At 47.8% G+C, this 25,585-nt stretch overlaps 1 protein-coding gene across 8 annotated transcripts in view; it reads left to right on the forward strand.

The window, feature by feature from the left end:
* utrn (utrophin) overlaps positions 1 to 25,585 on the forward strand; it is a 334,500-nt gene that overhangs the window by 195,707 nt on the left and 113,208 nt on the right. For 7 of the 8 annotated variants that reach the window (XM_042300851.1, XM_042300850.1, XM_042300854.1 and 4 more), the window contains one exon: positions 20,482 to 20,654. In XM_042300851.1, the coding sequence (XP_042156785.1) occupies positions 20,482 to 20,654 (173 nt within the window). Of the gene's footprint in view, positions 1 to 13,847; positions 15,454 to 20,481; positions 20,655 to 25,585 lie in introns of those variants that run through there. The other variant, XM_042300857.1, reaches the window with a different exon arrangement.

Below are 25,585 nucleotides of genomic sequence, written 5' to 3' on the forward strand. Positions count from 1 at the left end.
ACAGCTATGCAATCTCCATAGACAAACATTGGCTCTTACTGAAGAGCTCAGTGATTTTCTTTTTTTTTCTCAAACATTTTTTATTGAACACACACACAAGAATGGTGTATAGGTATAAAAGACGGGTATACAATTCTTATCTAAACATAAAAGAGCAGACAGGAACAACAAGACCCAGAGTTCTGGGTACAAAACAAATATTACAAAACAAGACCTACAGAACAAGGACATGTAGAAAGAACGAGGGTAGATGTCACCCCCCCACTTATCCGCCCCCCTTATTCCTCTCCAACTGCTCGGGTGGCAGGGCCAGCACATGCTGCCCAAAGGTAGATTCAAATATTACAATTGAGAGTGCCTTATAATGTACAAATTCACAGCGTCGACTCGTCCAAGTAAGAGAGGAAAGCCTGCCAGATTTGATCAAATGTTGATAATTTATTGTTCAGAATATATCTAATTCTTTCTAAGTGTACAGTGTTTGCCAATTCACTGAGCCATAATTTGGTAGAGGGCGCTTCCCTCCTTGTCCAAAACAACAAGATACATTTTTTTTGCTGAAATGAGACTGTAAGAGATTAGTTGTTTTGGGGTTTGGTTAATCCGTTTAGGGAATCAGACACTCCCAGGATTATCAGAAGAGGGTCTGGGTCAACGGAAGTCTCCAGAACTTCAGAGAGGATCCTACAAATTCCACACCAATAACCATACAAGCTAGAGCATAGGGCAAAGGAGTGGAGTAGTGTAACCTGCGCAGCCTGACATTTATCACACAATATCATATGCAGTTTGGTTTTGGAATAGTGTAATCTGTGTAATACCTTGAATTGTATGAGACGATGTCTGGAGTTAATGGAGCATGTGTGGATGAGCTTAGTGACTTTCAACGTGGCACCATCATAGGATGCCACCTTTCCAACAAGTCACTTTGTCTACTTACTACCCTGCTAGAGCTGCCCCAGTCAACCTTATGTGCTGTTATTGTGAAGTGGAAACGTCTAGGAGCAACAACGGCTCAGCGAAGTGGTAGGCCACACAACCTCACAGAACTGGAGTGCTGGAGTGCGTAGCGCGCAGTAAAGGGGGACCAACTCCATATTAATGCCCATGATTTTGGAATGAGATGTTCAACGAGCAGGTGTCCACATACTTATTGTCATGCAATGCATTTTCTGTAAAGGAAAAATATATTTGCACGTCTCTGATCACTCTATTGAAGAAAAAAAAATGTCTTTCAATATAAAGTTCGACTCCTGTCAATACACAGCTGGACTCACCTGCTCCTGCTTTCTCCTGTTGTGCTATGTACAAACAAACACGTGACTGGCCCAGCTGTTCTGGGGAACTACATATGCTTCATAATGTAAAATAATGTGACCGGTGAACGCGATCTGCTTTATCTCCTAAAGTATTGCACATGTTGACTGCAGGTATTTACTTAAAAAGCAGCTACAAATGTTAAACATTTATTGAAAAACTTCAAAGGTATTGACGCTATTGAAAAACCATCCCTTGGCTATTTCCAAACAGCCCGGTATACCGCCCAAGCCTACTGGTGATGATAATGTTAATGATGATCATTATGTTCATGTGATGTGTTGTGGTTGTGTTTTGGTCGGAACATTGTCCTGCCGTTCATCATCTCTCAGTGGAAAATGTGTGTTTTCCAGGGATTCCGACAGCTTTCCATGGAATGTTTTATGTGTGCTATTGGACACGCCCGTTCCCACTCTACCTGGTGGTTATTTATGCATCTGTTACCACAGTTCTGCTATTAATAAACCCATGTTGTAACACGGCTAGATCCCTACTCCTCTGGAACCCCCCCCGCTCTCTCTCCCTCACTCAGTTTCTGACCGCAGGCCATGGCCATCTGCTGTTTAAATAACTAGATTCACCTGCTGTTTGTCACCTGAGGGTATGTGGGTGTGTTTCTGTGTGTGTGAGTGTTACAACCATTTGTGAGCATGTCTGTTTCTTTGTCTATGCTCTCATGTCCTTCCCTTAACTCTCAACCCACGTCTCCCCCTGACATTTAGAGGACCATAATTTGATGCAGGCTAGTCCAGTCCATAACTCCACACGACCAGTTCCCCAGTCCTGACTCATAGAACACCCTGGGCCTGTTAACAGGTGTCTTTACTAACGATACTTGCTAATTGGTCCAGTTACATAACCTTTCCAATTCTCACATTTTCCCAGCATGCATTGCAGGAGGTGTACTCTTGCCTTAATTGTGTTAACATTGCAACCACCCGTGACCCAGGCGACATATGTTACGTATCACAACCAATCACGTTTTCCAGGGTTGTTTTCCTCCTGTGGGAGAGAGAGACCACCTAGGCTGTAGCTGAACCCCCTGAGGTTATACTCCTCAAATACCTCTCTGCTAGAACTGTTGGGCTGGAGGTAAACAGGAACTGAGACTGGAGCTGAACGACAGAGAGAGGAAGTGGGAGAGGGAACGAGGCAGCCTTTGCTTTGAAGGTGGCTGGGTTTGAGTTGAGAGCACTGAAGTCCCATATGGGAGAGGAATAGTATGGAGGGTATAGGGGGAGCCTCTGTGTGTATATATGGTATACAGTAGGTATTCACAATGCCGTTGGGGGTACGCCAAATAAAAATGTGATTCACTTTTTTAAATAAAATCTATGTATATATAATTTTTTTCTTCACATTTTCAAACAGTCCATTTATATTTTTCAACGGGGCAATACATTTGTGCAAGGTTTTTTTCTCGCCTGAGTAGCCTCGTTTCACTGCCAAAAATAAAATGAAACCATCTGGTGTTCAGTGAAATAACACCATGTCAAATACAGGTAGCCTAGTCCAATAATTAACATCCAATCTATTAACCGTTACTCATCCAATCACGTTAACCGTTACTCATCCAATCACATTAATCGTTACTCATCCAATCACATTAATCGTTACTCATCCAATCACATTAACCGTTACTCATCCAATCACATTAACCGTTACTCATCCAATCACATTAACCGTTACTCATCCAATCACATTAACCGTTACTCATCCAATCACATTAACCGTTACTCATCCAATCACGTTAACCGTTACTCATCCAATCACGTTAACTGTTACTCATCCAATCACGTTAACCGTTACTCATCCAATCACATTAACCGTTACTCATCCAATCACATTAATTGTTACTCATCCAATCACATTAACCGTTACTCATCCAATCACATTAATTGTTACTCATCCAATCACATTAACCGCTACACATCCAATCACATTAACCGTTACTCATCCAATCACATTAACCGTTACTCTCTCACAGGAAACCTTCAATCTTGCGCAGACATTTAGAAATGAAACATGACCATTTGAAAAATAAGCCACAGGAGTTTTTTGAGCGAGAATAAAGACGACTTTTGAGTAGTAAGACATGTATAAAAGCAACAGATACCATTAATAAGAAGGTGCTAGAAGTGTCTTATGGTGAGCTACTGAGGACAGGACAGGACAGGACAGGCAAGCCCCATACTATTGTGGCGGACTAAATTCTTCCTGGGACAATGCTGGGGGAAAAGGACAAAAAAAAACTATAAAGACAATATCTTCATCAAACAAAACTGTTTCACGACGCATCAGTGACATGGCAAGATATGTTTTGAAACAGTTACTGCTTCACCTACAAGCCAGTGAATTCTATTTGTTACAGCTGGATGAGTCAACAGACGTGTTGGGCCTGGCACAGCTCCTGGTATATGTCCGTTACATTTATGGGGGGTCAATTAAGGAAGACCTCCTCTTCTGGAAACCAGGACAACAGGAGATTATATTTTTAAAGTTCTGGACAGCTTTGTGACATCAAATGGACTTTGGTGGTTGATGTGTTGATATCTGTACTGATGGTACAAAAACCATGACAGGGAGACACGTGCAAGCAGTTGGGTACACTGCAGCATCCATCGAGAGGCTTTTTCTTCCAAGGGAATGTCTGACAGCTAGAAAGACGTTTTGGACACTACAGTGAAAATGGTTAACTTTGTTAAAGCATGGCCCCTGAACTCTCGCGTATTTTCTGCACTATGCAATGATATGGGCAGCGACCACGTAACGCTTTTACAACATACAGAAGTGCTGTGGTTATCAAGGGGGAAAGTATTGACATGTTTTTTTTAATTGAGAGACGGTCTTAAAGTTTTCTTTAATGACCATAATTTTTACTCGTTTGCATGATGATTTCTCACACGACTGGCCTGTCTGGGTGATGTTTTTTCTCACCTGAATGATCTGAATCTAGCATTACAGGGACTCTCCACAACTATATTCAATGTGCAGGAAAAAATTGAGGTTATGGTTAAGAAGTTTGAGCTCTTTTCTGTTGCATTAACAAAGACAACACACCGGTCTTTCCATCATTGTATGATTTGTTTGTGTGCAAATGAACTCAAGATTACGGACAATGTCAAATGGGATATAGCGAAGCACCTGAGTGAGCTGGGTGCGCAATTACGCAGGTACTTTCCCGAAACGGATGACATAACAACTGGATTTGTTATCCCTTTCATGCCCTGCACCTAGTCCACTTACCGATATCTGAACAAGAGAGCCTCATCAAAATTGAAACAAGCGGTTCTGTGAAAATGTAATTTAATCAGAAGCCACTGCCTGATTTCTGGATTGGGCTGCACTCAGAGTATCCTGCCTTGGCAAATTGCCCTGTTAAGACACTGGTGCCTTTCGCAACCACGTACCTATGTGAGAGTGGATTCTCGGGCCTCACTAGCATGAAAACTAAATACAGGCACAGACTGTGTGTGGAAAATGATTTTAGACTGAGAATCCAATACAACCCAACATTGCAGAGTTATGTGCATCCTTTCAAGCACACCCTTCTCATTAACCTGTGATGAGTTATTCACAATTTGATGAACAAATAAGGTTTTATATGTAAGATGGTTAAATAGAGTAATATAATTGATTATTATTATATTGTTTGTGCCCTGGTCCTGTAAGATGTATCATATAGTGTGTGTGGCAGGCTTACAATGAAGGCAAAAAACAACATTTGAGAGTGTGCTGACCCTGGTGCTAGAGGGGGTACAGCTGACCCTGGTGCTAGAGGGGGTACCCAGCTGGAGGTTGAATGTTTGAAGGGGTACGGGACTATAAAAAGTTTGGGAACCACTGGTATAGAGTATATTCTTAATATGTGTCTGTGTATCACATCTGCAAATGAGCCCCAACTCACTAAATGAGCCGTAACACAACAGACCTTTAGCTGGTGCTGCTTGTGTGTGTTCCCACAACATGCTTGTGTGGACACTGTCTAGCTGAGGACGTCAACATTTCACCTCCTGTCGTACATATCCCAAATGTCTACTACAGCACCAAACCACCACAACGCTCCACCATAATCAATAGCTGATTATCAGTGTGGATTATCAGTCAGCAACAGTGCGTGGGACCACAGGTCCAAATCTATTTCAATTTCCCTATTAAAGACACCCTGGATGTACTCAGACACATCTCACCCAGGGGAGAGTTTGCGTTAGGCTGTCCAGCCACACAGAGACTGTAGATTCATGGCTCATTCTGTGGTTGGTTGATTGACCCTTAGGACATTGTTAGAGATTGGGTCCATGACCACTGGCGCCTATTGTCTTTTATAATGGCCCTATTGCCGTGGCGTTGTAGGTTGTCTGCTGTCGGTGATGTAATCTGACCATAGAAGAAGACGGATTAGCTCCATTCAGAGCTGGATTGGGTTTTAGGTTCTGAGAGTTGTTGGACATGTATTTTCTCTTCAATGACTGTTTTTATTCATGCGATGACATCTCACACATTGATTGTCAGGGTCCCAATTCTTTGTTTTGTCTGGTTGTGCAAGGCAGCTTGTTTGAGATATTGAATGTTAAATGTGTTTGGTTAAATGTACAGGTAATTGTAATTTACACAATACTGTAATTTGCTGAAGAAATCTCATATGCATCTGCATGGGTCTGTCAGATGTCCATGATGCAACCAATGCATTTCTTTCCAATGTGCTTAGTTACTGCTGCAACAATGTCAATGCAGTCCATCGATCTGTCTGATCTCTTCAGGATTCACCATCCATCCATTCATCCATCCATTCATCCACCTTCTATCAGTTGTTATTCATGTGTAGCTCTGTGAAGGAAGACAGAGCTGAGTGTGTGTTAGCCTGTTGTTATTCATATGTATCTCTGTGAAGGAAGACAGAGCTGAGTGTGTGTTAGCCTGTTGTTATTCATATGTAGCTCTGTGAAGGAAGACAGATCTGAGTGTGTGTTAGCCTGTTGTTATTCATATGTAGCTCTGTGAAGGAAGACAGAGCTGAGTGTGTGTTAGCCTGTTGTTATTCATATGTAGCTCTGTGAAGGAAGGCAGAGCTGAGTGTGTGTTAGCCTGTTGTTATTCATATGTATCTCTGTGAAAGAAGACAGAGCTGAGTGTGTGTTAGCCTGTTGTTATTCATATGTATCTCTGTGAAGGAAGACAGAGCTGAGTGTGTGTTAGCCTGTTGTTATTCATATGTAGCTCTGTGAAGGAAGACAGATCTGAGTGTGTGTTAGCCTGTTGTTATTCATATGTAGCTCTGTGAAGGAAGACAGATCTGAGTGTGTGTTAGCCTGTTGAAACTGGTGCCTTTCTATTCTGGTGCTCTTTCCTTGATTGATTTCTGTGCAGAGTATAGCTGTGTAACTTCCTCTGACAGCACGTGGGGCTGAGTCTTGCAGTCGAGGACACACACATTTGCGTACACACACACAATCTCTCGTTTGCACACACACATCTCTCAACAGGGCGCTGTCCCTATAACAGGAAGTGGTGCTTTGGGAATAACCCTGGGCACAGGAAATGACCTCGTTGGAAGTGTCCTGGGGAGAGGCTGAGTGGGAATGAGTGGGGAATTCATGATTCCTCTTTCAGATAGCTGCTCCTCTAGGATATTATGGAGTTCCTTCACGGCCTTCTGTACTGAATACACTACAGTCTGGCCTTGAGGTCCTCAGCTGTTCTTGTGGTGTGGTCTCTCTGTCTCTTTCTATGTGTGTTTTTGTGTGAGAGAGAGTGTGTGTGTGTGTGTGTGTGTGTGTGTGTGTGTGTGTGTGTGTGTGTGTGTGTGTGTGTGTGTGTGTGTGTGTGTGCACATTCTTGCTTGCGCGTGTGTATTTCTGTGTCTGGAGTATCTGCCTCAGAGATTGGGAAAGGGGGATATCTAGTCAGTTGTACAACTGAAAGACTTCACCTGGAATTAAGAAAAATACAAAGAAACAGAGAGAAAGACTGGGAGAGAGAGAGAGGCGGGGAGAGAGAGAGAGGCGGGGGAGAGAGAGAGGCGGGGAGAGAGAGAGGCGGGGGAGAGAGGCGGGGAGAGAGAGAGAGGCGGAGGAGAGGCGGGGAGAGAGAGGCGGAGAGAGAGAGAGAGAGGCGGAGAGAGAGGCGGGGAGAGAGAGGCGGAGAGAGAGGCGGGGAGAGAGAGGCGGAGAGAGAGAGGCGGGGAGAGAGAGGCGGAGAGAGAGAGGCGGGGGAGAGAGAGGCGGGGAGAGAGAGAGGCGGGAGAGAGAGAGAGAGGCGGGGAGAGAGAGGCGGGGAGAGAGAGGCGGGGAGAGAGAGAGGCGGGGAGAGAGGAGGGGGAGAGAGAGAGGCGGGGAGAGAGAGGCGGGGAGAGAGAGAGGCGGGAGAGAGAGAGGCGGGAGAGAGAGGCGGGGAGAGAGAGGCGGGGAGAGAGAGGCGGGGAGAGGCGGAGAGAGAGAGGCGGAGAGAGAGAGGCGGAGAGAGAGAGGCGGAGAGAGAGAGGCGGGGAGAGAGAGGCGGAGAGAGAGGCGGGAGAGAGAGAGGCGGAGAGAGAGAGGCGGGGAGAGAGAGAGGCGGAGAGAGAGAGAGAGAGAGGCGGGGGGAGAGAGAGAGGCGGGGAGAGAGAGGCGGGGGAGAGAGAGGCGGGGGGAGAGAGAGAGGCGGAGAGAGAGAGGCGGGAGAGAGAGAGGCGGGGGGAGAGAGAGGCGGGGGAGAGAGAGAGGCGGGGGGAGAGAGAGAGGCGGGGAGAGAGAGAGGCGGGGAGAGAGAGAGAGGCGGAGAGAGAGAGAGGCGGGAGAGAGAGAGGGGGGAGAGAGAGGCGGGGAGAGAGAGGCGGGAGAGAGAGAGAGAGAGGCGGAGAGAGAGAGGCGGAGAGAGAGAGGCGGAGAGAGAGAGGCGGAGAGAGAGAAAGACTGGGAGAGAGAGAGAGGCGGGGGAGAGAGAGAGGCAGGGGAGAGAGAGAGGCTGGGGGGAGAGAGGCGGGGAGAGAGAGGCGGAGAGAGAGAGAGGCGGGGAGAGAGAGAGGCGGGGAGAGAGAGAGGCGGGGAGAGAGAGGCGGGGAGAGAGAGGCGGAGAGAGAGAGGCGGAGAGAGAGAGGCGGAGAGAGAGAGGCGGAGAGAGAGAGGCGGAGAGAGAGAGGCGGAGAGAGAGAGGCGGGAGAGAGAGGCGGGGGAGAGAGAGAGGGGAGAGAGAGAGAGGCGGGGAGAGAGAGAGGCGGGAGAGACAGAGAGAGAGACAGAGAGAGAGACAGAGAGAGAGACAGAGAGAGAGACAGAGAGAGACAGAGAGAGACAGAGACGGGGAGAGAGAGAGACGGAGAGAGAGACGGAGAGATAGACGGAGAGAGAGAAAGACGGGGAGAGAGAGACGGAGAGAGAGAAAGACGGAGAGAGAGAAAGACGGAGAGAGAGAGACGGGGAGAGAGAGAGACGGAGAGAGAGAAAGACGGAGAGAGAGAGAGACGGGGAGAGAGAGAGACGGGGAGAGAGATAGATGGGGAGAGAGAGAAAGAATGGGAGAGAGAGAGACGGGGAGAGAGAGAGACGGGGAGAGAGAGAGACGGGGAGAGAGAGAGACGGGGGAGAGAGAGAGAGACGGGGAGAGAGAGAGACGGGGGGAGAGAGAGACGGAGAGAGAGAGAAAGACGGGAGAGAGAGAGAGACGGGGAGAGAGAGAGAGATGGGGAGAGAGAGAGAGACGGGGGAGAGAGAGAGACGGGGGAGAGAGAGAGAGACGGGGAGAGAGAGAGAGAGACGGGGAGAGAGAGAGAGACGGGGAGAGAGAGAGACGGGGGAGAGAGAGAGGGGGAGAGAGAGAGAGAGAGAGAGAGATGGGAGAGAGAGAGACGGGGAGAGAGAGAAAGACGGGGAGAGAGAGAGACGGAGAGAGAGAGAAAGACGGGGAGAGAGAGACGGAGAGAGAGAAAGACGGAGAGAGAGAAAGACGGGGAGAGAGAGAAAGACGGGGAGAGAGAGAGACGGGGAGAGAGAGAGACGGGGAGAGAGAGAGAGGGGAGAGAGACGGGGGAGAGAGAGAGACGGGGAGAGAGAGAGAGACGGGGAGAGAGAGAGAGACGGGGAGAGAGAGAGAGAGACGGGGGGAGAGAGAGAGAGACGGGGAGAGAGAGAGAGACGGGGAGAGAGAGAGACGGGGAGGAGAGAGACGGGGAGAGAGAGAGACGGAGAGAGAGAGAGACGGGGGAGAGAGAGAAAGACGGGGAGAGAGAGAGACGGAGAGAGAGAGAAAGACGGGGAGAGAGAGACGGAGAGAGAGAAAGACGGAGAGAGAGAAAGACGGAGAGAGAGAAAGACGGGGAGAGAGAGAAAGACGGGGAGAGAGGAGACGGGGAGAGAGAGAGACGGGGAGAGAGAGAGACGGGGAGAGAGAGAGACGGGGGGAGAGAGAGAGACGGGGGGAGAGAGAGAGACGGGGAGAGAGAGAGACGGAGAGAGAGAGAAAGACGGGGAGAGAGAGAGACGGGGAGAGAGAGAGAGACGGGGAGAGAGAGAGAGACGGGGAGAGAGAGAGAGACGGGAGAGACGGGAGAGAGAGAGAGAGACGGGGAGAGAGAGAGAGACGGGGAGAGAGAGAGAGACGGGGAGAGAGAGAGAGACGGGGAGAGAGAGAGAGACGGGGAGAGAGAGAGAGAGACGGGGAGAGAGAGAGAGACGGGGAGAGAGAGAGAGAGAGAGAGAGAGAGAGACGGGGAGAGAGAGAGACGGGGAGAGAGAGAGACGGGGAGAGAGAGAGAGACGGGGAGAGAGAGAGAGACGGGGAGAGAGAGAGAGACGGGGAGAGAGAGAGACGGGGAGAGAGAGAGAGAGACGGGGAGAGAGAGAGAGACGGGGAGAGAGAGAGAGACGGGGAGAGAGAGAGAGACGGGGAGAGAGAGAGACGGGGAGAGAGAGAGAGAGAGACGGGGAGAGAGAGAGAGACGGGGAGAGAGAGAGAGAGAGAGAGAGAGGGGAGAGAGAGAGACGGGGGAGAGAGAGAGAGAGAGAGACGGGGAGAGAGAGAAAGACGGGGAGAGAGAGAAAGACGGAGAGAGAGAGAGAGACGGGGAGAGAGAAAGACGGGGAGAGAGAGAAAGACGGGAGAGAGAGAGAGAGACGGGGAGAGAGAGAGAGACGGGGAGAGAGAGAGAGACGGGGAGAGAGAGAGAGAGAGAGACGGGGAGAGAGAGAGAGACGGGGAGAGAGAGAGAGACGGGGAGAGAGAGAGAGACGGGGAGAGAGAGAGAGACGGGGAGAGAGAGAGAGAGAGAGACGGGGAGAGAGAGAGACGGAGAGAGAGAGAGACGGGGAGAGAGAGAGACTGGGAGAGAGAGAAAGACGGGGAGAGAGAAAGTTATCTAGGTCAGGAAGAAAGTTTGTCAGAGAGCAAAAGGGAAGAAAGTGAGAGAATTGTTTTTTATTTTTTATTTAACCTTTATTTAACTAGGCAAGTCAGTTAAGAACAAATTCTTATTTACAAGGACGGCCTAAAGGGAACAGTGGGTTACCTGCCTTGTTCAGGGGCAGAACGGCAGATTTTTACGTTGTCAGCTCGGGGATTCGATCCAGCAACCTTCTGGTTACTGGCCCAACGCTCTAACTACTAGGCTACCTGCCACCCCGAATGGTACACATGAGAGAGAGAGATGGAAAGGTAGAGAGAAGGATGGTGACCCTCGTTTGACTTGTTGTCTTAGGAATATCACAGTAGTGTTTACACAGTCAACCTTTTCAAGGCTTCTGTAAGCACAGAATAACCTTGCTAAGTTCTAGAATGTGTGAAGAATAATGTTTGTGCTCTCCCACTCTGACGACAGAACGCTTTACATTCCTATACACTCAACACACACATTCCAGACATTATTACACTCAACTTCAGCTTGTTACTTCTCGGGAGAGAACCACATCGACTGTGGAGGAGGACTGTAGGTCCTGTTGTGAAACACCTTGTGAAGCTACACTCATTTTGAAAGCTTCCAGACATTTTTCAATGTAGATCTGTCAGGAAACAACACACTTAACATGGACATGCTTAGTGATCAATCATAGGACGTATTTGCGTGGTTTCGTAAAGCAGTATTTTACAGTCCACACAGGATACACAGGTTTGTTGTCCCTGTTGTAACTGATACTGGGCTGTGTTAGCCCATAGCTCCACTCTGGCAACTAGACGACTTATAAACACAGTTCTCACTCGCTCTCCTCCTTCACATACTCTCACTCTCTCCTCCCTTTAGCATTTGTCTCCATCTTCCCTTGTTCTTTCTCTCTCTCTCTCTCTTGTTCTCTTGCCCCCCCCCCACACACACTCTCTCGGTACTGTTGATCATCTGTGAGACCAGCTAGGTCATTGAGGTTGATTTAGGTTTGAGCCCATCGGGGGGCAAAAGCAACTTTCCACAGGCCAGGTGTGTGTGTCCACACTAACAGGTGTGTGTGTCCACACTAACAGGTGTGTGTGTCCACACTAACAGGTGTGTGTGTCCACACTAACAGGTGTGTGTGTCCACACTAACAGGTGTGTGTGTCCACACTAACAGGTGTGTGTGCCTTTGTGTCTATCTCATGCTCCCTGTCCTTTACCTCCTGTCAGTGAGAGTGTTTAGATGAGCCTTTTAAGTGTCCTCACCGTAAGCTCTCTACCCCTACCCTTCTCTCTCTTTCTCTCTCTGTTTTCTCTCTCTTTCCTCTCCTCCATATGCCGTAGTTCCCATGGTTTTAGTGGGTGCGGATCAAATCCCAGATTTCCATTGAAGCTCCTCAGCCCTCCGTTCCTCTCTGATCCAGCCAGGGAATTACAGGCAGATGTGCCTCAGTCGTCTAAGCCACACAGTATGGCCTCCCTCTATCTTTCATTCTCTCTCTCTTTCTCTCTCTCTCTCCATCTCTATCAGCTCTAGTCAATAGCTCTGCATCTTCCCTCTGTAATGGTCCTAATCCAATTAGCTGTAGTAATGTTGCCCAACTTTTACCTCCTGCTTCCTCAAAGCTGTGCTGCTGTGTGTGTGTGTGTGTGTGTGTTTACCCCTGGTGTTTGCCTCTGTGTGTGTGTGTGTGTGTGTGTGTGTGTGTGTGTGTGTGTGTGTGTGTGTGTGTGTGTTTACCCCTGGTGTTTGCCCCTGGTGTTTGCCCCTGGTGTTTACCCCTGGTGTTTGCCCCTGGTGTTTGCCCCTGGTGTTTACCCCTGGTGTTTGCCCCTGGTGTTTACCCCTGGTGTTTGCCCCTGGTGTTTACCCCTGGTGTTTGCCCCTGGTGTTTGCCCCTGGTGTTTACCCCTGGTGTTTACCCCTGGTGTTTGCCCCTGGTGTTTACCCCTGGTGTTTACCCCTGGTGTTTGCCCCTGGTGTTTACCCCTGGTGTTTGCCCCTGGTGTTTACCCCTGGTGTTTGCCCCTGGTGTTTGCCCCTGGTGTTTACCCCTGGTGTTTACCCCTGGTGTTTGCCCCTGGTGTTTACCCCTGGTGTTTGCCCCTGGTGTTTACCCCTGGTGTTTGCCCCTGGTGTTTGCCCCTGGTGTTTACCCCTGGTGTTTACCCCTGGTGTTTACCCCTGGTGTTTGCCTCTGGTGTTTGCCCCTGGTGTTTACCCCTGGTGTTTACCCCTGGTGTTTACCCCTGGTGTTTGCCTCTGTGTGAGTGTTTTTGTTGTTGTTTTACAGCCACTTAAAGACATGGGTTGTATCAAACCCCAGGGAAAGTCATAATCGCCCAACACATTCTCCCCCCTAAGGCTTCTTCTAGTGGATTTCCTCACAGTTGTTGTTGAAATTGTCTCGCTCGCATGTTGGACTTGCTAATTTCCCGCCATTTAATCGACTTGGACTTGCATCTCAAAAACACACAGGGCGCATATTCCTGTCTGCATACATAGTGCCTCATCAGAAGTGCTGTTACAGGAGAAAATGGCATATGTTCATATTTTCATGAAGTATAGCACACTTCAAAGGCTTCTCCTCATGAATATTCGGGGTTGTAATTATTGTTATTTTTCCCCCCTTCGGCAGCCGCCTGATGTGTCTACATGTGATGCACACACCGTATATCTGTTGGTAGTGCCTGTCTCTGTAGGCCTACACACAGAGCCAGGTATAGACCTAATGTATCTGTATGGTTGTAGTTTCAGAGCTACACCCCTCCCCCCAGTCCCTTCTTTTCTCTTTTCGTTCTTTTCTTGTTCCTTCTCTCCATTCACGTGAGAGCCACATGTTTTCACCATCCCGACTCTGACAGGTAGAACGTTTTGCTAGTAAAGTGCTGCATTACTTAAACCTCTGACCCCTCTTTCTCTCCCTTCTCTCTTTCCACAACCCTCTCTCTTTTCTGCTTCCTCTTTCCCCTCTCTGGATTTGGGCATTTCTCTCTGTCCACATGTTACCTCCGCTACGTCTGCCCCTCTCTCCACCCCCCTCCCACCATTCTCTCTCTGTGTATCAGGCCTCAGGAAATGGGTGTGTGCTGAGTTAGTTTAGCGAGCGGAGTGGGACCTGTAAAGAGGGAGGGAGAGGAGAAAAGGAAGAGGAGGGGTGGAAAGGGAGGATGCTGATTAAAATAATGGAAAGAGCCGAGTCACTGGCCGGTGAAAAGGAGTGAAAGAGAGAACCGAGAGGAAGGGACGGATAGCAGATTAGAGGTAATGAAAACTGAGGGAGATAAAGAGAAAAAGTTGAACTCCAAAAGTTATACAAATCAGCGGGAAGAGAGAAGATAAAGACAAACTTCTACCATTTCCACCCTGCAAGGAGAACATACTGGACGGACTCCAGGATGTAGAGGCCAGCTTGCCAGACTCTTTCTCAGGATCATTACTCTGATCAGTGGCTTCTCTCCCTGGACACGTGACCTAGGGCTCCAGAGGGAAGGGGACATTCTTTCACTAACTGGCTCTGACTTGGCTGTGATTAGCAGGGTGTGAGAGAGGGAGTCCAGGCTGGGGTAGGGCGCTGGGGGCTGGTAGTAGAGCTACGACGGCATGCCCCTGTCTCGCTCACACAGTGTAAGTGTGTGTGTAGGTGTGTGTGTGTTTCCTCTGCAGTGTGTTAGCATTGCCTTGTTGAAAGAGGAAGGAGAGGTCGGCAGACCATGTGCCTCTGTGTTTCTTCCTTGTTCCTGCGGCAGGCCCAGAGGGCTTTTTTATCTGGGTAATTGAGAACAAACACTCGGCCCTACCCCGGGCTAGAGTGTAAACAGCTTCCTTAGTGACGAGAAGCAGTGGAGGAGGAAAGGGAAGAAGGGAAGGGAAAAAAACCAGAGGGAAGTTCAAGGAGAGGCTGGAATACTTCTTCAACCCTCAGCCCCTCAGTCTACAAACCTCTCTTGACAGGACTTGGATAGTTTCCTCCAGACCTCCACACCTGACCTCTGGAATTCTACCCCAGCTGAAGGACTTATTCCCCAGCCTATAGGCCTCAGGCAGCCTCTTACCTCCTACCTCCAGGAGCTCCAGCCTCAGCCCAGCTCTCGGGACGTCCAACCCCAGGCTTGAGGCATGACAGCAGGCTAGCCCTTGACCCCCTTCTCAGCCTCTGTTCCATCAAAGAGGATGCTTCTACCATGTAGCCTAGTAGGGCGGAAACACACACTGACACACACACACAGGCAACGAAGGGTGTGTGAAGTGTGCATGTCGCCGGGTTGGAGAGCACAAATTGGATTTGACCTTGTTTTGAGCACTGGATTTAATTGTATTTGGAGAACTGGATTCGACAATATTTGGATTGGATTTGACTGTGTTTTGAGTACTGACCTTGACTGTGTTTTGAGCACTGACCTTGACTGTGTTTTGAGTACTGACCTTGACTGTGTTTTGAGTACTGACCTTGACTGTGTTTTGAGTACTGACCTTGACTGTGTTTTGAGTGCTGACCTTGACTGTGTTTTGAGTACTGACCTTGACTGTGTTTTGAGTACTGACCTTGACTGTGTTTTGAGTACTGACCTTGACTGTGTTTTGAGTACTGACCTTGACTGTGTTTTGAGTGCTGACCTTGACTGTGTTTTGAGAGCTGGTTTTGACCGTAACCACTGGAGGACTTTCCAAACCCGCGCGACTCCTCGGTGCCCTTTGACCTCAGAGACGATGTAGAGGGGAGAGGGAGGAGACTAATCCTGGAGCCGAAGATGATTGGCTTGAACTTCAGCTTGCAGGAGCTGCTCAGGAAATTTGAAGAGGTAGATTTGAGATGTTTGACATCTTTTTGAGCTCCCGTTGAGACAAACTGAAAGGTTGTTTATTTTTGATGCCACAGATGAGAACCCAGCCTCATACTAAATCACTGTAGTCAAACACGTGAAGGTCAGCTCACCTGTTACTGTCAGCCAAAGACCTTCACTTCTCTTCTAGCTGGAGACTCTGCTGACATTTACTGTCTCTCCGTTCTCTCCCTCTATGTAGTATCAGGTGAAGAAGTCTGCTGAGTGAGTCTGAGGTTTATGAAGTATGAGGAGTAATTATTGAACTCATTAAAGCTTTTTATTGTGGTAGCAGCGTTATTACCCCTCCAGGGCGTCTGCAGGGGAACACATAGGGAGACTGAGATTCTTAAAGTGCTTTACTCTCTGACGTCTGAAACGCTGTAGTGTTGTATTATTCAGGTTTTGCCACTTTGTGCGTTCAAGGTGCATGAGTGTGTATTTGTTTACCAAAGCTGCTTGTTGATGTGCCACGTTAACCTAACTTTAGTTTCTTATTCTGTGTCTGTGTGTGTGTTTGTGTGTGTCTCCGTGTGTGTGTTTGTGTGTGTGTGTGTGTGTGTGTGTGTCTCTGTGTGTGTGTTTGTGTGTGTGTCTCCGTGTGTGTGTGTGTGTCTCCGTGTGTGTGTGTGTCTCCGTGTGTGTGTGTGTCTCCGTGTGTGTGTCTCCGTGTGTGTGTGAGTGTGTGTGTTTGTGTGTGTCTCCGTGTGTGTGTGTCTCCGTGTGTGTGTGTCTCTGTTTGTGTGTCTCCGTGTGTGTGTGTGTTTGGGTGCTTATACTTGTCCTATTTCACACGTGTACAAGTGTGTATTAATACGCCTGTGTGAATTGGAAATGTTTTTTTTTGTTTTTTTGTTGACACCCTCAGAGAGTGGGGTCACAGCCGTTACCAGCTGTCCCTGAGACACCCTCAGAGAGTGGGGTCACAGCCTTTACCAGCTGTCCCTGAGACACCCTCAGAGAGTGGGGTCACAACCTTTACCAGCTGTCCCTGAGACACCCTCAGAGAGTGGGGTCACAGCCGTTACCAGCTGTCCCTGAGACACCCTCAGAGAGTGGGGTCACAACCTTTACCAGCTGTCCCTGAGACACCCTCAGAGAGTGGGGTCACAGCCGTTACCAGCTGTCCCTGAGACACCCTCAGAGAGTGGGGTCACAACCTTTACCAGCTGTCCCTGAGACACCCTCAGAGAGTGGGGTCACAGCCGTTACCAGCTGTCCCTGAGACACCCTCAGAGAGTGGGGTCACAGCCGTTACCAGCTGTCCCTGAGACACCCTCAGAGAGTGGGGTCACAGCCGTTACCAGCTGTCCCTGAGACACCCTCAGAGAGTGGGGTCACAGCCGTTACCATCTGTCCCTGAGACACCCTCAGAGAGTGGGGTCACAGCCGTTACCAGCTGTCCCTGAGACACCCTCAGAGAGTGGGGTCACAACCTTTACCAGCTGTCCCTGAGACACCCTCAGAGAGTAGGGTCACAGCCGTTACCAGCTGTCCCTGAGACACCCTCAGAGAGTGGGGTCACAGCCGTTACCAGCTGTCCCTGAGACACCCTCAGAGAGTGGGGTCACAGCCATTACCAGCTGTCCCTGAGACACCCTCAGAGAGTGGGGTCACAGCCTTTACCAGCTGTCCCTGAGACACCCTCAGAGAGTGGGGTCACAGCCGTTACCAGCTGTCCCTGAGACACCCTCAGAGAGTGGGGTCACAGCCGTTACCAGCTGTCCCTGAGACACCCTCAGAGAGTGGGGTCACAGCCGTTACCAGCTGTCCCTGAGACACCCTCAGAGAGTGGGGTCACAGCCGTTACCAGCTGTCCCTGAGACACCCTCAGAGAGTGGGGTCACAGCCAAGGGCACATCGAAAGATATTTCACCTTGTCGGGGATTGGAATTAGCGACCTTTGGGTTACTGGCCCAGCTCTCCAACTGCTGGGCTACATGCCACCTGCACTGTGTTTGTCAGTCAGCCATTCCTCTGATAGGTACCTTTCTATTGCCAGGTTCCTCTGAAAACACAAATAGCTGGAACATTAGGCCCCCCAGGGACCGTATCTGTTGTCTGGGCTGCTCACATCCTGCCAATCTTCCATTCATTACTGGGTGTGTGTCAGGGACAAATCCATTATCCACTATCCTCATGCTGCTCTGCGCTAGAAGAGAAGAGGACGTGGCTTTGATGTGTGTGTGCCACTGCTATCATATGGACATGGTTCATCTATTCCTAAACACAGCAGAGGTATTGTCATGTTTTTCCAGTAGCGGTTCAGCCATGGAATGTGTGTGTGTGTGTGTGTGTCCTCGCCGTAGATATTGCAGACATATGTGACCCTCATCTCCAGAGTCCTCATTAGAATAACGCTGTAAGAGCTGTGCTGGCGCTAAACCTGTTGATTGGAATCTAAATCAAACCAGTAAATCAAACATGGACTTATATGAATGACCACTGTCATGCAGCTGACGTGGCAGACCTGGCAGTACAGAGAAGTGTGTGTTCATGTCGTGTGTGTGTGTGTTGGCTACTGGTATGTGTTTAGCCTGATATTGCTGTGTACCTAAGACTAGGTAGAGGAATCATATTTGGCCTTTCTCTCAAAGTATCCAATCACAGGGCAGCACTCAATCAATGACCAGACTATTTGATGCCACAAATATGTGTGTTTTTGTCAGAATGCATGTACATGTTCATGCATCACCTTTACCTCCACTTAATGAGAAGAAAATGTGTTCAGCAGGGGAGCCGTTTGGAGCTAGAACCAATGATGTGTACAAGCCCTAGATGACTGTTAGGGCCGTTGTTTTGAAGCCACTGCGCAGCCATTTTGCTACTTGTCCTCCATTATAAAAAAGTATTTTGGAAGCTATACGAATGTTTTTATTCATGTCTGCATTTGTTTTTGCCAAATACATTGTATTACAGACACCTTAATGCATACATTTATATTATGAAACATGAACAACAATAATATATTATTATAATATATTATATTATATTCCTTAAAGTACTAATATTAAAGTACTAATATTACTGTCCCAACTACAACAATAAAATACAAATTTTGTCCTTCTCCTTCTGAGGAGGGCAGCCGATGGATTTAAAGCCTCCATTGGCCAATACATAGCATCAGCAATCCAGGGTTTATACACATCATTGTCTGGAACATATCCAACTGACTCACTGGCACAACATCTCTCTCACACACACACACACACTGCCTCTCCCCCCTCCCTCTCTCTGAAGTATCTATCCTTATGACCTCCAGTCATTAGATTTGTGGTGGGGAGATAGTTGACTGTGATAGTAGAGCCCATTCACCCTTTATCCCTTCTCCCTAATAACTGACTTCCTTTCCTCGGGACCTTGCTATGTGAATGACAGGGGTTGCCTGTTGGGTATGGCAGACAGACAGCCTACCATACTGTGTGACGTGTATACTGGCCTCTCTAAAAACATGCTTCACCTAATGTCACGTGTTGTTGTCATGTGCAGTTACCAGTCGGTGAAGTTATGTTTTGCCTGCATTCTATTGGTTTCTAGCTCTGCATGAATTTCAGTTTGGCCGTGTGTGTGTGTGTGTGTCTTTTATCTCCCCCACTTAAAATTGGCCCGTGCTCAGGGAAGTCCCATGGAGAAATGGAGCAGTTTTACTTGTCTAAAAATAAAGCATTTGAAAGGATCCTCCTCTTGTGTCAGTCTCCCTATGGTGGTCCACACACACAACAAGCCACAGTGGTGGTCTGTACTGATGGGGGTGGAAGAGTGGACGACAGGTTAGCCAGAGAGAAAAGGTTTCCAAATGAAACCAGGGGAACACTCACACATTCAAATACTCACACCACACCCTCATCTAAATTCTTAATCTGTAGGGCCCACTCTCTGCCTTACTTCAGGGCCCAGGGTCCCTCTCTGAATCTCTCTCACACACACACACACACACACACACACACACACTGACACACAAATATCACTTTGATAATGTTATGAGATATTTGAATTATACCCAGATAGCTAATTAAACAATGACCTCCAACCAAACCAATGCTTGATCATTGGACATTACATTAATCAACTAATTAGTGTGTTGATTGAATGACACACACACTGACACACACACACACACTGACAGCCACACACACCGGTCTCGTCTGGCATTGCGTAGCATACCATTAGCTTACATTAGCGTTGATTAGGGGAGCATAGCGTATTATTAGCTTACTTTCATGTAGCAGAACATAGAACTTCATAAGTACGGAGACCTGGGTCGCTTGGTTCGGGTGTGGAAGGGGTTTAGAATGAATTCTTTCTCGCTTGGGAGGCTGAGGACAGTTTATTTTCCGTGAGTCCGAAGTAGCTAGAGGACATTTGAAAGATGTCTAAAATGTTCTGCCCTCTCTGTTTCGCTGGCTCTGCACACACACACACACACACACACACACACACACACACACACACATACACACACACACACTCATCATGACCAGCTAGCACGTGTGTTCTCTCTCTCCCTCCCCTCTCTTCCTCCCCTCTCTCCCTCCCCTCTCTTCCTCCCCTCTCTCTCTCCCCTCTCTCCCTCCCCACTCTTCCTCCCCTCTCTTCCTCCCCTCTCTCCCTCCCCTCTCTTCCTCCCCTCTCTTCCTCCCCTCTCTTCCTCCCCTCTCTTCCTCCCCTCTCTCCCTCCCCCTCTCTCCCTCCCCTCTCTTCCCCCCTCTCTCCCTCCCCTCTCTTCCTCCCCTCTCGTCCTCCCCTCTCTTCCTCCCCTCTCGTCCTCCCCTCTCCCTCCCCTCTCTCCCTCCCCTCTCTTCCTCCCCTCTCTTCCTCCCCTCTCTTCCTCCCCTCTCTTCCTCCCCTCTCTCCCTCCCCTCTCTTCCTCCCCACCATCTTAAAGCTAATTGAAAGGGATTGATGTTTTGATTTGACTTTTTAATGCTGTATGTATGTAACACAGTAACTATACAACACAGACTTGTTGAAAGTAAAACCTTTCTCTCCTTCGCTGTTTCTCTGTAGGATATCCAGGCAGAAATCGATGCTCATAATGATATCTATAAGAGTGTGGACGGGAACAGGCCCAGGATGGTCAAGGCCTTGGGGACCTCTGAGGAGGCTGTGTTTCTACAGCACCGACTGGACGACATGAACCAGCGCTGGAGCGACCTCAAAACCAAGTCGGCCAACATACGGTCAGTACTACTGTATAATATACTGACAACATTCAATCAGTACTACTGTATAATATACTGACAACATTCAGTCAGTACTACTGTATAATATACTGACAACATTCAGTCAGTACTACTGTATAATATACTGACAACATTCAGTCAGTACTACTGTATAATATACTGACAACATTCAGTCTGTACCATAACATTAAACAACACATCTCTGCTAACACACAGTGCATTCGGAAAGTATTCAGACCCCTTGACTTTTTCCACATTTTGTTACGTTACCACCTTATTCTAAAATGTATTCAATTGTTTTTCCCCCCTCATCAATCTACACACAATACCCCATAATGACAAAGCAAAAACAGGTTTTTAGAAATGTTGGTGAATTTATAACAAATTAAAAACGGAAATATCACATTTACATACAGTTAGTATTTTCAGACCCTTTACTCAGCACTTTGTTGAAGCACCTTTGGCAGCAATTACAGCTTTGAGTCTTCTTGGGTATGACGCTACAAGCTCCCATTCTTCTCTACAGATCCTCTCAAGCTCTGTCAGGTTGGAGGGGGAGGGTCACTGCACAGCTATTTTCAGGTCTCTCCAGAGATGTTCGATCGGGTTCAAGTCCAGGCTCTCGCTGGGCCACTCAGACATTCAGAGACTTGTCCTAAAGCCACTCCTGCATTGTCTTGGTTGTGTGCTTAGGGTCGTTGTCCTGTTGAAAGATTAACCTTTGCCCCAGTCTGAGGTACTGAGCACTTTGGAGCAGGTTTTCATCAAGGATCTCTCTGTACTTTGCTCCGTTCATCTTTCCCTCGGTCCTGACTAGTCTCCCAGTCCCCGCTTCTGGAAAACATCCCCACAGCATGATGCTGCCACCACCATGCTTCACTGTAGGAATGGTGCCAGGTTTCCTCCAGGCGTGACGCTTGGCATTCAGACCAAAGGGTTCAATCTTGGTTTCATCAGATCAGAGAATCTGGTTTCTCATATTCTGAGAGTCCTTTAGGTGCCTTTTGGCAAACTCCAAGTGGTCTGTCGTGTGCCTTTTACTGAGGAGTGGCTTGGTTGTCCTTCTGGAATGTTCTCCCATCTCCACAGAGGAACTCTGGAGCTCTGTCAGAGTGACCATCGGGTTCTTGTTCACCTTCCTGATCAAGGCCCTTCTCCCCAGATTGCTCAGTTTGGCCAGGCAGCCAGCTCTAGGAAGAGTCTTGGTGGTTACAAACTTCTTCCATTTCAGAATGATGGAGGCCACTGTGTTCTTGGGGACCTTCAATGCTGCAGAAATGTGTTGGTACCTTTCCCCAGATCTGTGCCTTGACACAATCCTGTCTTGGAGCTCTATGGACAATTCCTTCGACCTCATGGCTTGGTTTATGCTCTGACATGCACTGTCAACTGTGGAACCTTATATAGACAGGTGTGTGCCTTTCCAAATCATGTCCAATCAATTGAATTTACCAAACAAGTTGTAGAAACCTCAATTTCGAGTCTTCATAGTAAAGGGTCTGAATACTTATGTAAATAGTTATTTATGTTTTTAACTTTCATATCTTAACCATTCACTGAAACTTCTGTATTCACTTTCTGTATTTTGAAAGCTTTATATCTTGACAAATCAAAATCAAATCAAATGTATTTATATAGCCCTTCGTACATCAGCTGATATCTCAAAGTGCTGTACAGAAACCCAGCCTAAAACCCCAAAGCAGCAAGCAATGCAGGTGTAGAAGCACGGTGGCTAGGAAAAACTCCCTAGAAAGGCCAAAACCTAGGAAGAAACCTAGAGAGGAACCAGGCTATGTGGGGTGGCCAGTCCTCTTCTGGCTGTGCCGGGTGGAGATACAACAGAACATGGCCAAGATGTTCAAATGTTCATAAATGACCAGCATGGTCAAATAATAATAATCACAGGCAGAACAGTTGGAACTGGAGCAGCTGCACGGCCAGGTGGACTGGGGACAGCAAGGAGTCATCATGCCAGGTAGTCCTGAGGCATGGTCCTAGGGCTCAGGTCCTCCGAGAGAGAGAGAGAAAGAGAGAATTAGAGAGAGCATACTTAAATTTACACAGGACACCGGATAGAACAGGAGAAGTACTCCAGATATAACAAACTGACCCTAGCCCCCCGACACATAAACTACTGCAGCATAAATACTGGAGGCTGAGACAGGAGGGGTTAGGAGACACTGTGGCCCCATCCGATGATACCCCCGGACAGGGCCAAACAGGAAGGGTATAACCCCACCCACTTTGCCAAAGCACAGCCCCCACACCACTAGAGGGATATCTTCAACCACCAACTTACCATCCTGAGACAAGGCCGAGTATAGCCCACAAAGATCTCCGCCACGGCACAACCCAGGGATGGGCGCCAACCCAGACAGACAACTTTTATTATTGACATGCAAAACATTTTGGGACTGTGTCAACAGTGGACTAATGAAACAAATACCATAAGATATTCTTTGAGTGGTATTTTCCTTTTAAAATAACTGTCCAGTGAAAATCTCACCTTTTCATACACAAATAATGTTGTTGCCCCATCGTATACTCGTATTTGTGGCCAAAGCATAAAAGTTTAAAACAATGCTTGCTATTTCCTCATAGAGGATGATGTCGTCCTCCTGAGGAGAATGAGCTGGCCAATCAGTGGGCTACTTGCATGAATATTTTTAATGACGGGTATGTGCACATATCATTCTGCGGTTGGGGTTTCCAACACAGAAAAGCTGATTTTTATCATAGTTTGTCCTTCCCAAAAATGGCAATGAACTATTTGACTCACATTGTAATTAATTATAGGTCATATTACAAATAAATCTGGAAACACTGGACAGTTACTTTAAAGCATCCACTGGACCTACTGCAGTGCTGGTCTACACTCTCTTATTTATAGTTGACCATGACTAATGCATTACAATCAATAATCATTCCCATTTAGATATGCAAAGGAGTGTATGTCATAACCATGCTGACTGGTTTGTTGTGTAATATTTATGTACGTGAAACCATTCCATAAACTCTAAGCTAGAACATGTATGCTTTGCTTTGGACATGAAATATGCCCTCTGTGAGACATTGACTGAGCCAATACTGTGCCACATAACTCTAAAAGGCCTGGACAGTGGAGGACCGGCCACAACCTTGGCATAAATAAAGAGAGAGATGGGTGGTTGTGAAGTGGAAGAGAGGGTTGTGGTGAGGAAGAGAGGGTTGTGGTGAGGAAGAGAGGGTTGTGAAGCGGAAGAGAGGGTTGTGGTGAAGTGGAAGAGAGGGTTGTGGTGAAGTGGAAGAGAGGGTGGTGGTGAGGAAGAGAGGGTGGTGGTGAGGAAGAGAGGGTGGTGGTGAGGAAGAGAGGGTGGTGGTGAGGAAGAGAGGGTTGTGAATAGGAAGAGAGGGTTGTGAATAGGAAGAGAGGGTTGTGAATGGGAAGAGAGGGTTGTGAAGGGGAAGACAGGGTTGTGAAGGGGAAGACAGGGTTGTGAAGTGGAAGACAGGGTTGTGAAGTGGAAGAGAGGGTTGTGAAGAGGAAGAGAGGGTTGTGGTGAGGAAGAGAGGGTTGTGGTGAGGAAGAGAGGGTGGTGGTGAGGAAGAGAGGGTGGTGGTGAGGAAGAGAGGGTGGTGGTGAGGAAGAGAGGGTGGTGGTGAGGAAGAGAGGGTGGTGGTGAATAGGAAGCGAGGGTTGTGAATAGGAAGAGAGGGTTGTGAAGAGGAAGAGAGGGTTGTGAAGAGGAAGAGAGGGTTGTGAAGAGGAAGAGAGGGTTGTGAAGAGGAAGAGAGGGTTGTGGTGAGGAAGAGAGGGTTGTGGTGAAGAGGAAGAAAGAGTTGTGGTGAAGAGGAAGAGAGGGTTGTGGTGAAGAGGAAGAGAGAGTTATGGTGAAGAGGAAGAGAGGGCTGTGGTGAAGAGGAAGAGAGGGTTGTGGTGAAGAGGTGAAACTAGTTAGAAACACTGCAACACCATGTACTCAGTGTTGCCCTATGGGAGAGGGTTAAGGCTGAGCTGTTATCAGGGTGGGTGTGTGTGTGCTGCCGTGTGTGTATTATTTAGGGTTCATTATGTCTTAATTACTGGACATGTATAATTAGAGTAGCTGCTATGGGACTGTGCGGCTGTACATCATGTTCAGAATGTCAAAACAAAGCATTTAAGAACACACACACACAGACACACTGAATAATAATACACATTATAACCACACACGTTGATTTACAAACACACACACACACACCATATATTTTACTATCTTTGTGGGGACCTTATATTGATTTCCATTTAAAATCTTATTTTCCCTTAAAATAGCCTTTGTCCTTGTGGGGTCCTGGGAAATGTCCCCTGTTTCACTATCCTTGTGAGGACTTTTGGGGATTTACACACACACACGCACACACACACACACACGCACACACACACACACGTAGAATTGGTTTTGGCTGCCCTAAAGAGAAGGAAACTCTCTGTGTAACTTTCAGTCTCTTGTTTCCTCGTCTAAATGCTTCCAGATGTTGGACACTTTGAAATATGTCCAGTTGTAATGGTTGACACACCCACCCCAACCTCGCCAGTCTAACCATGTTATTCTGTCCTAGTATCCACCTGGAGATGTATAACTGCTTTAACCTTCTGCTTACATGGTGATGGACCTGATCATGGTCATGTTTGAAACTGTTGTAACCATGTTTCAACCATGTCATAACCATCTTGTAACCATGTCATAACCACATTGTAACCATGTCATAACCACATTGTAACCATGTCATAACCACATTGTAACCATGTCATAACCACATTGTAACCATGTCATAACCACATTGTAACCATGTCATAACCACATTGTAACCATGTCATAACCACATTGTAACCATGTCATAACCACATTGTAACCATGTCATAACCACATTGTAACCATGTCATAACTACATTGTAACCATGTCAT

Source organism: Oncorhynchus tshawytscha, linkage group LG18 (genome assembly GCF_018296145.1).
Source record: "Oncorhynchus tshawytscha isolate Ot180627B linkage group LG18, Otsh_v2.0, whole genome shotgun sequence".
In the NCBI taxonomy this organism is placed as follows: domain Eukaryota; kingdom Metazoa; phylum Chordata; class Actinopteri; order Salmoniformes; family Salmonidae; genus Oncorhynchus; species Oncorhynchus tshawytscha.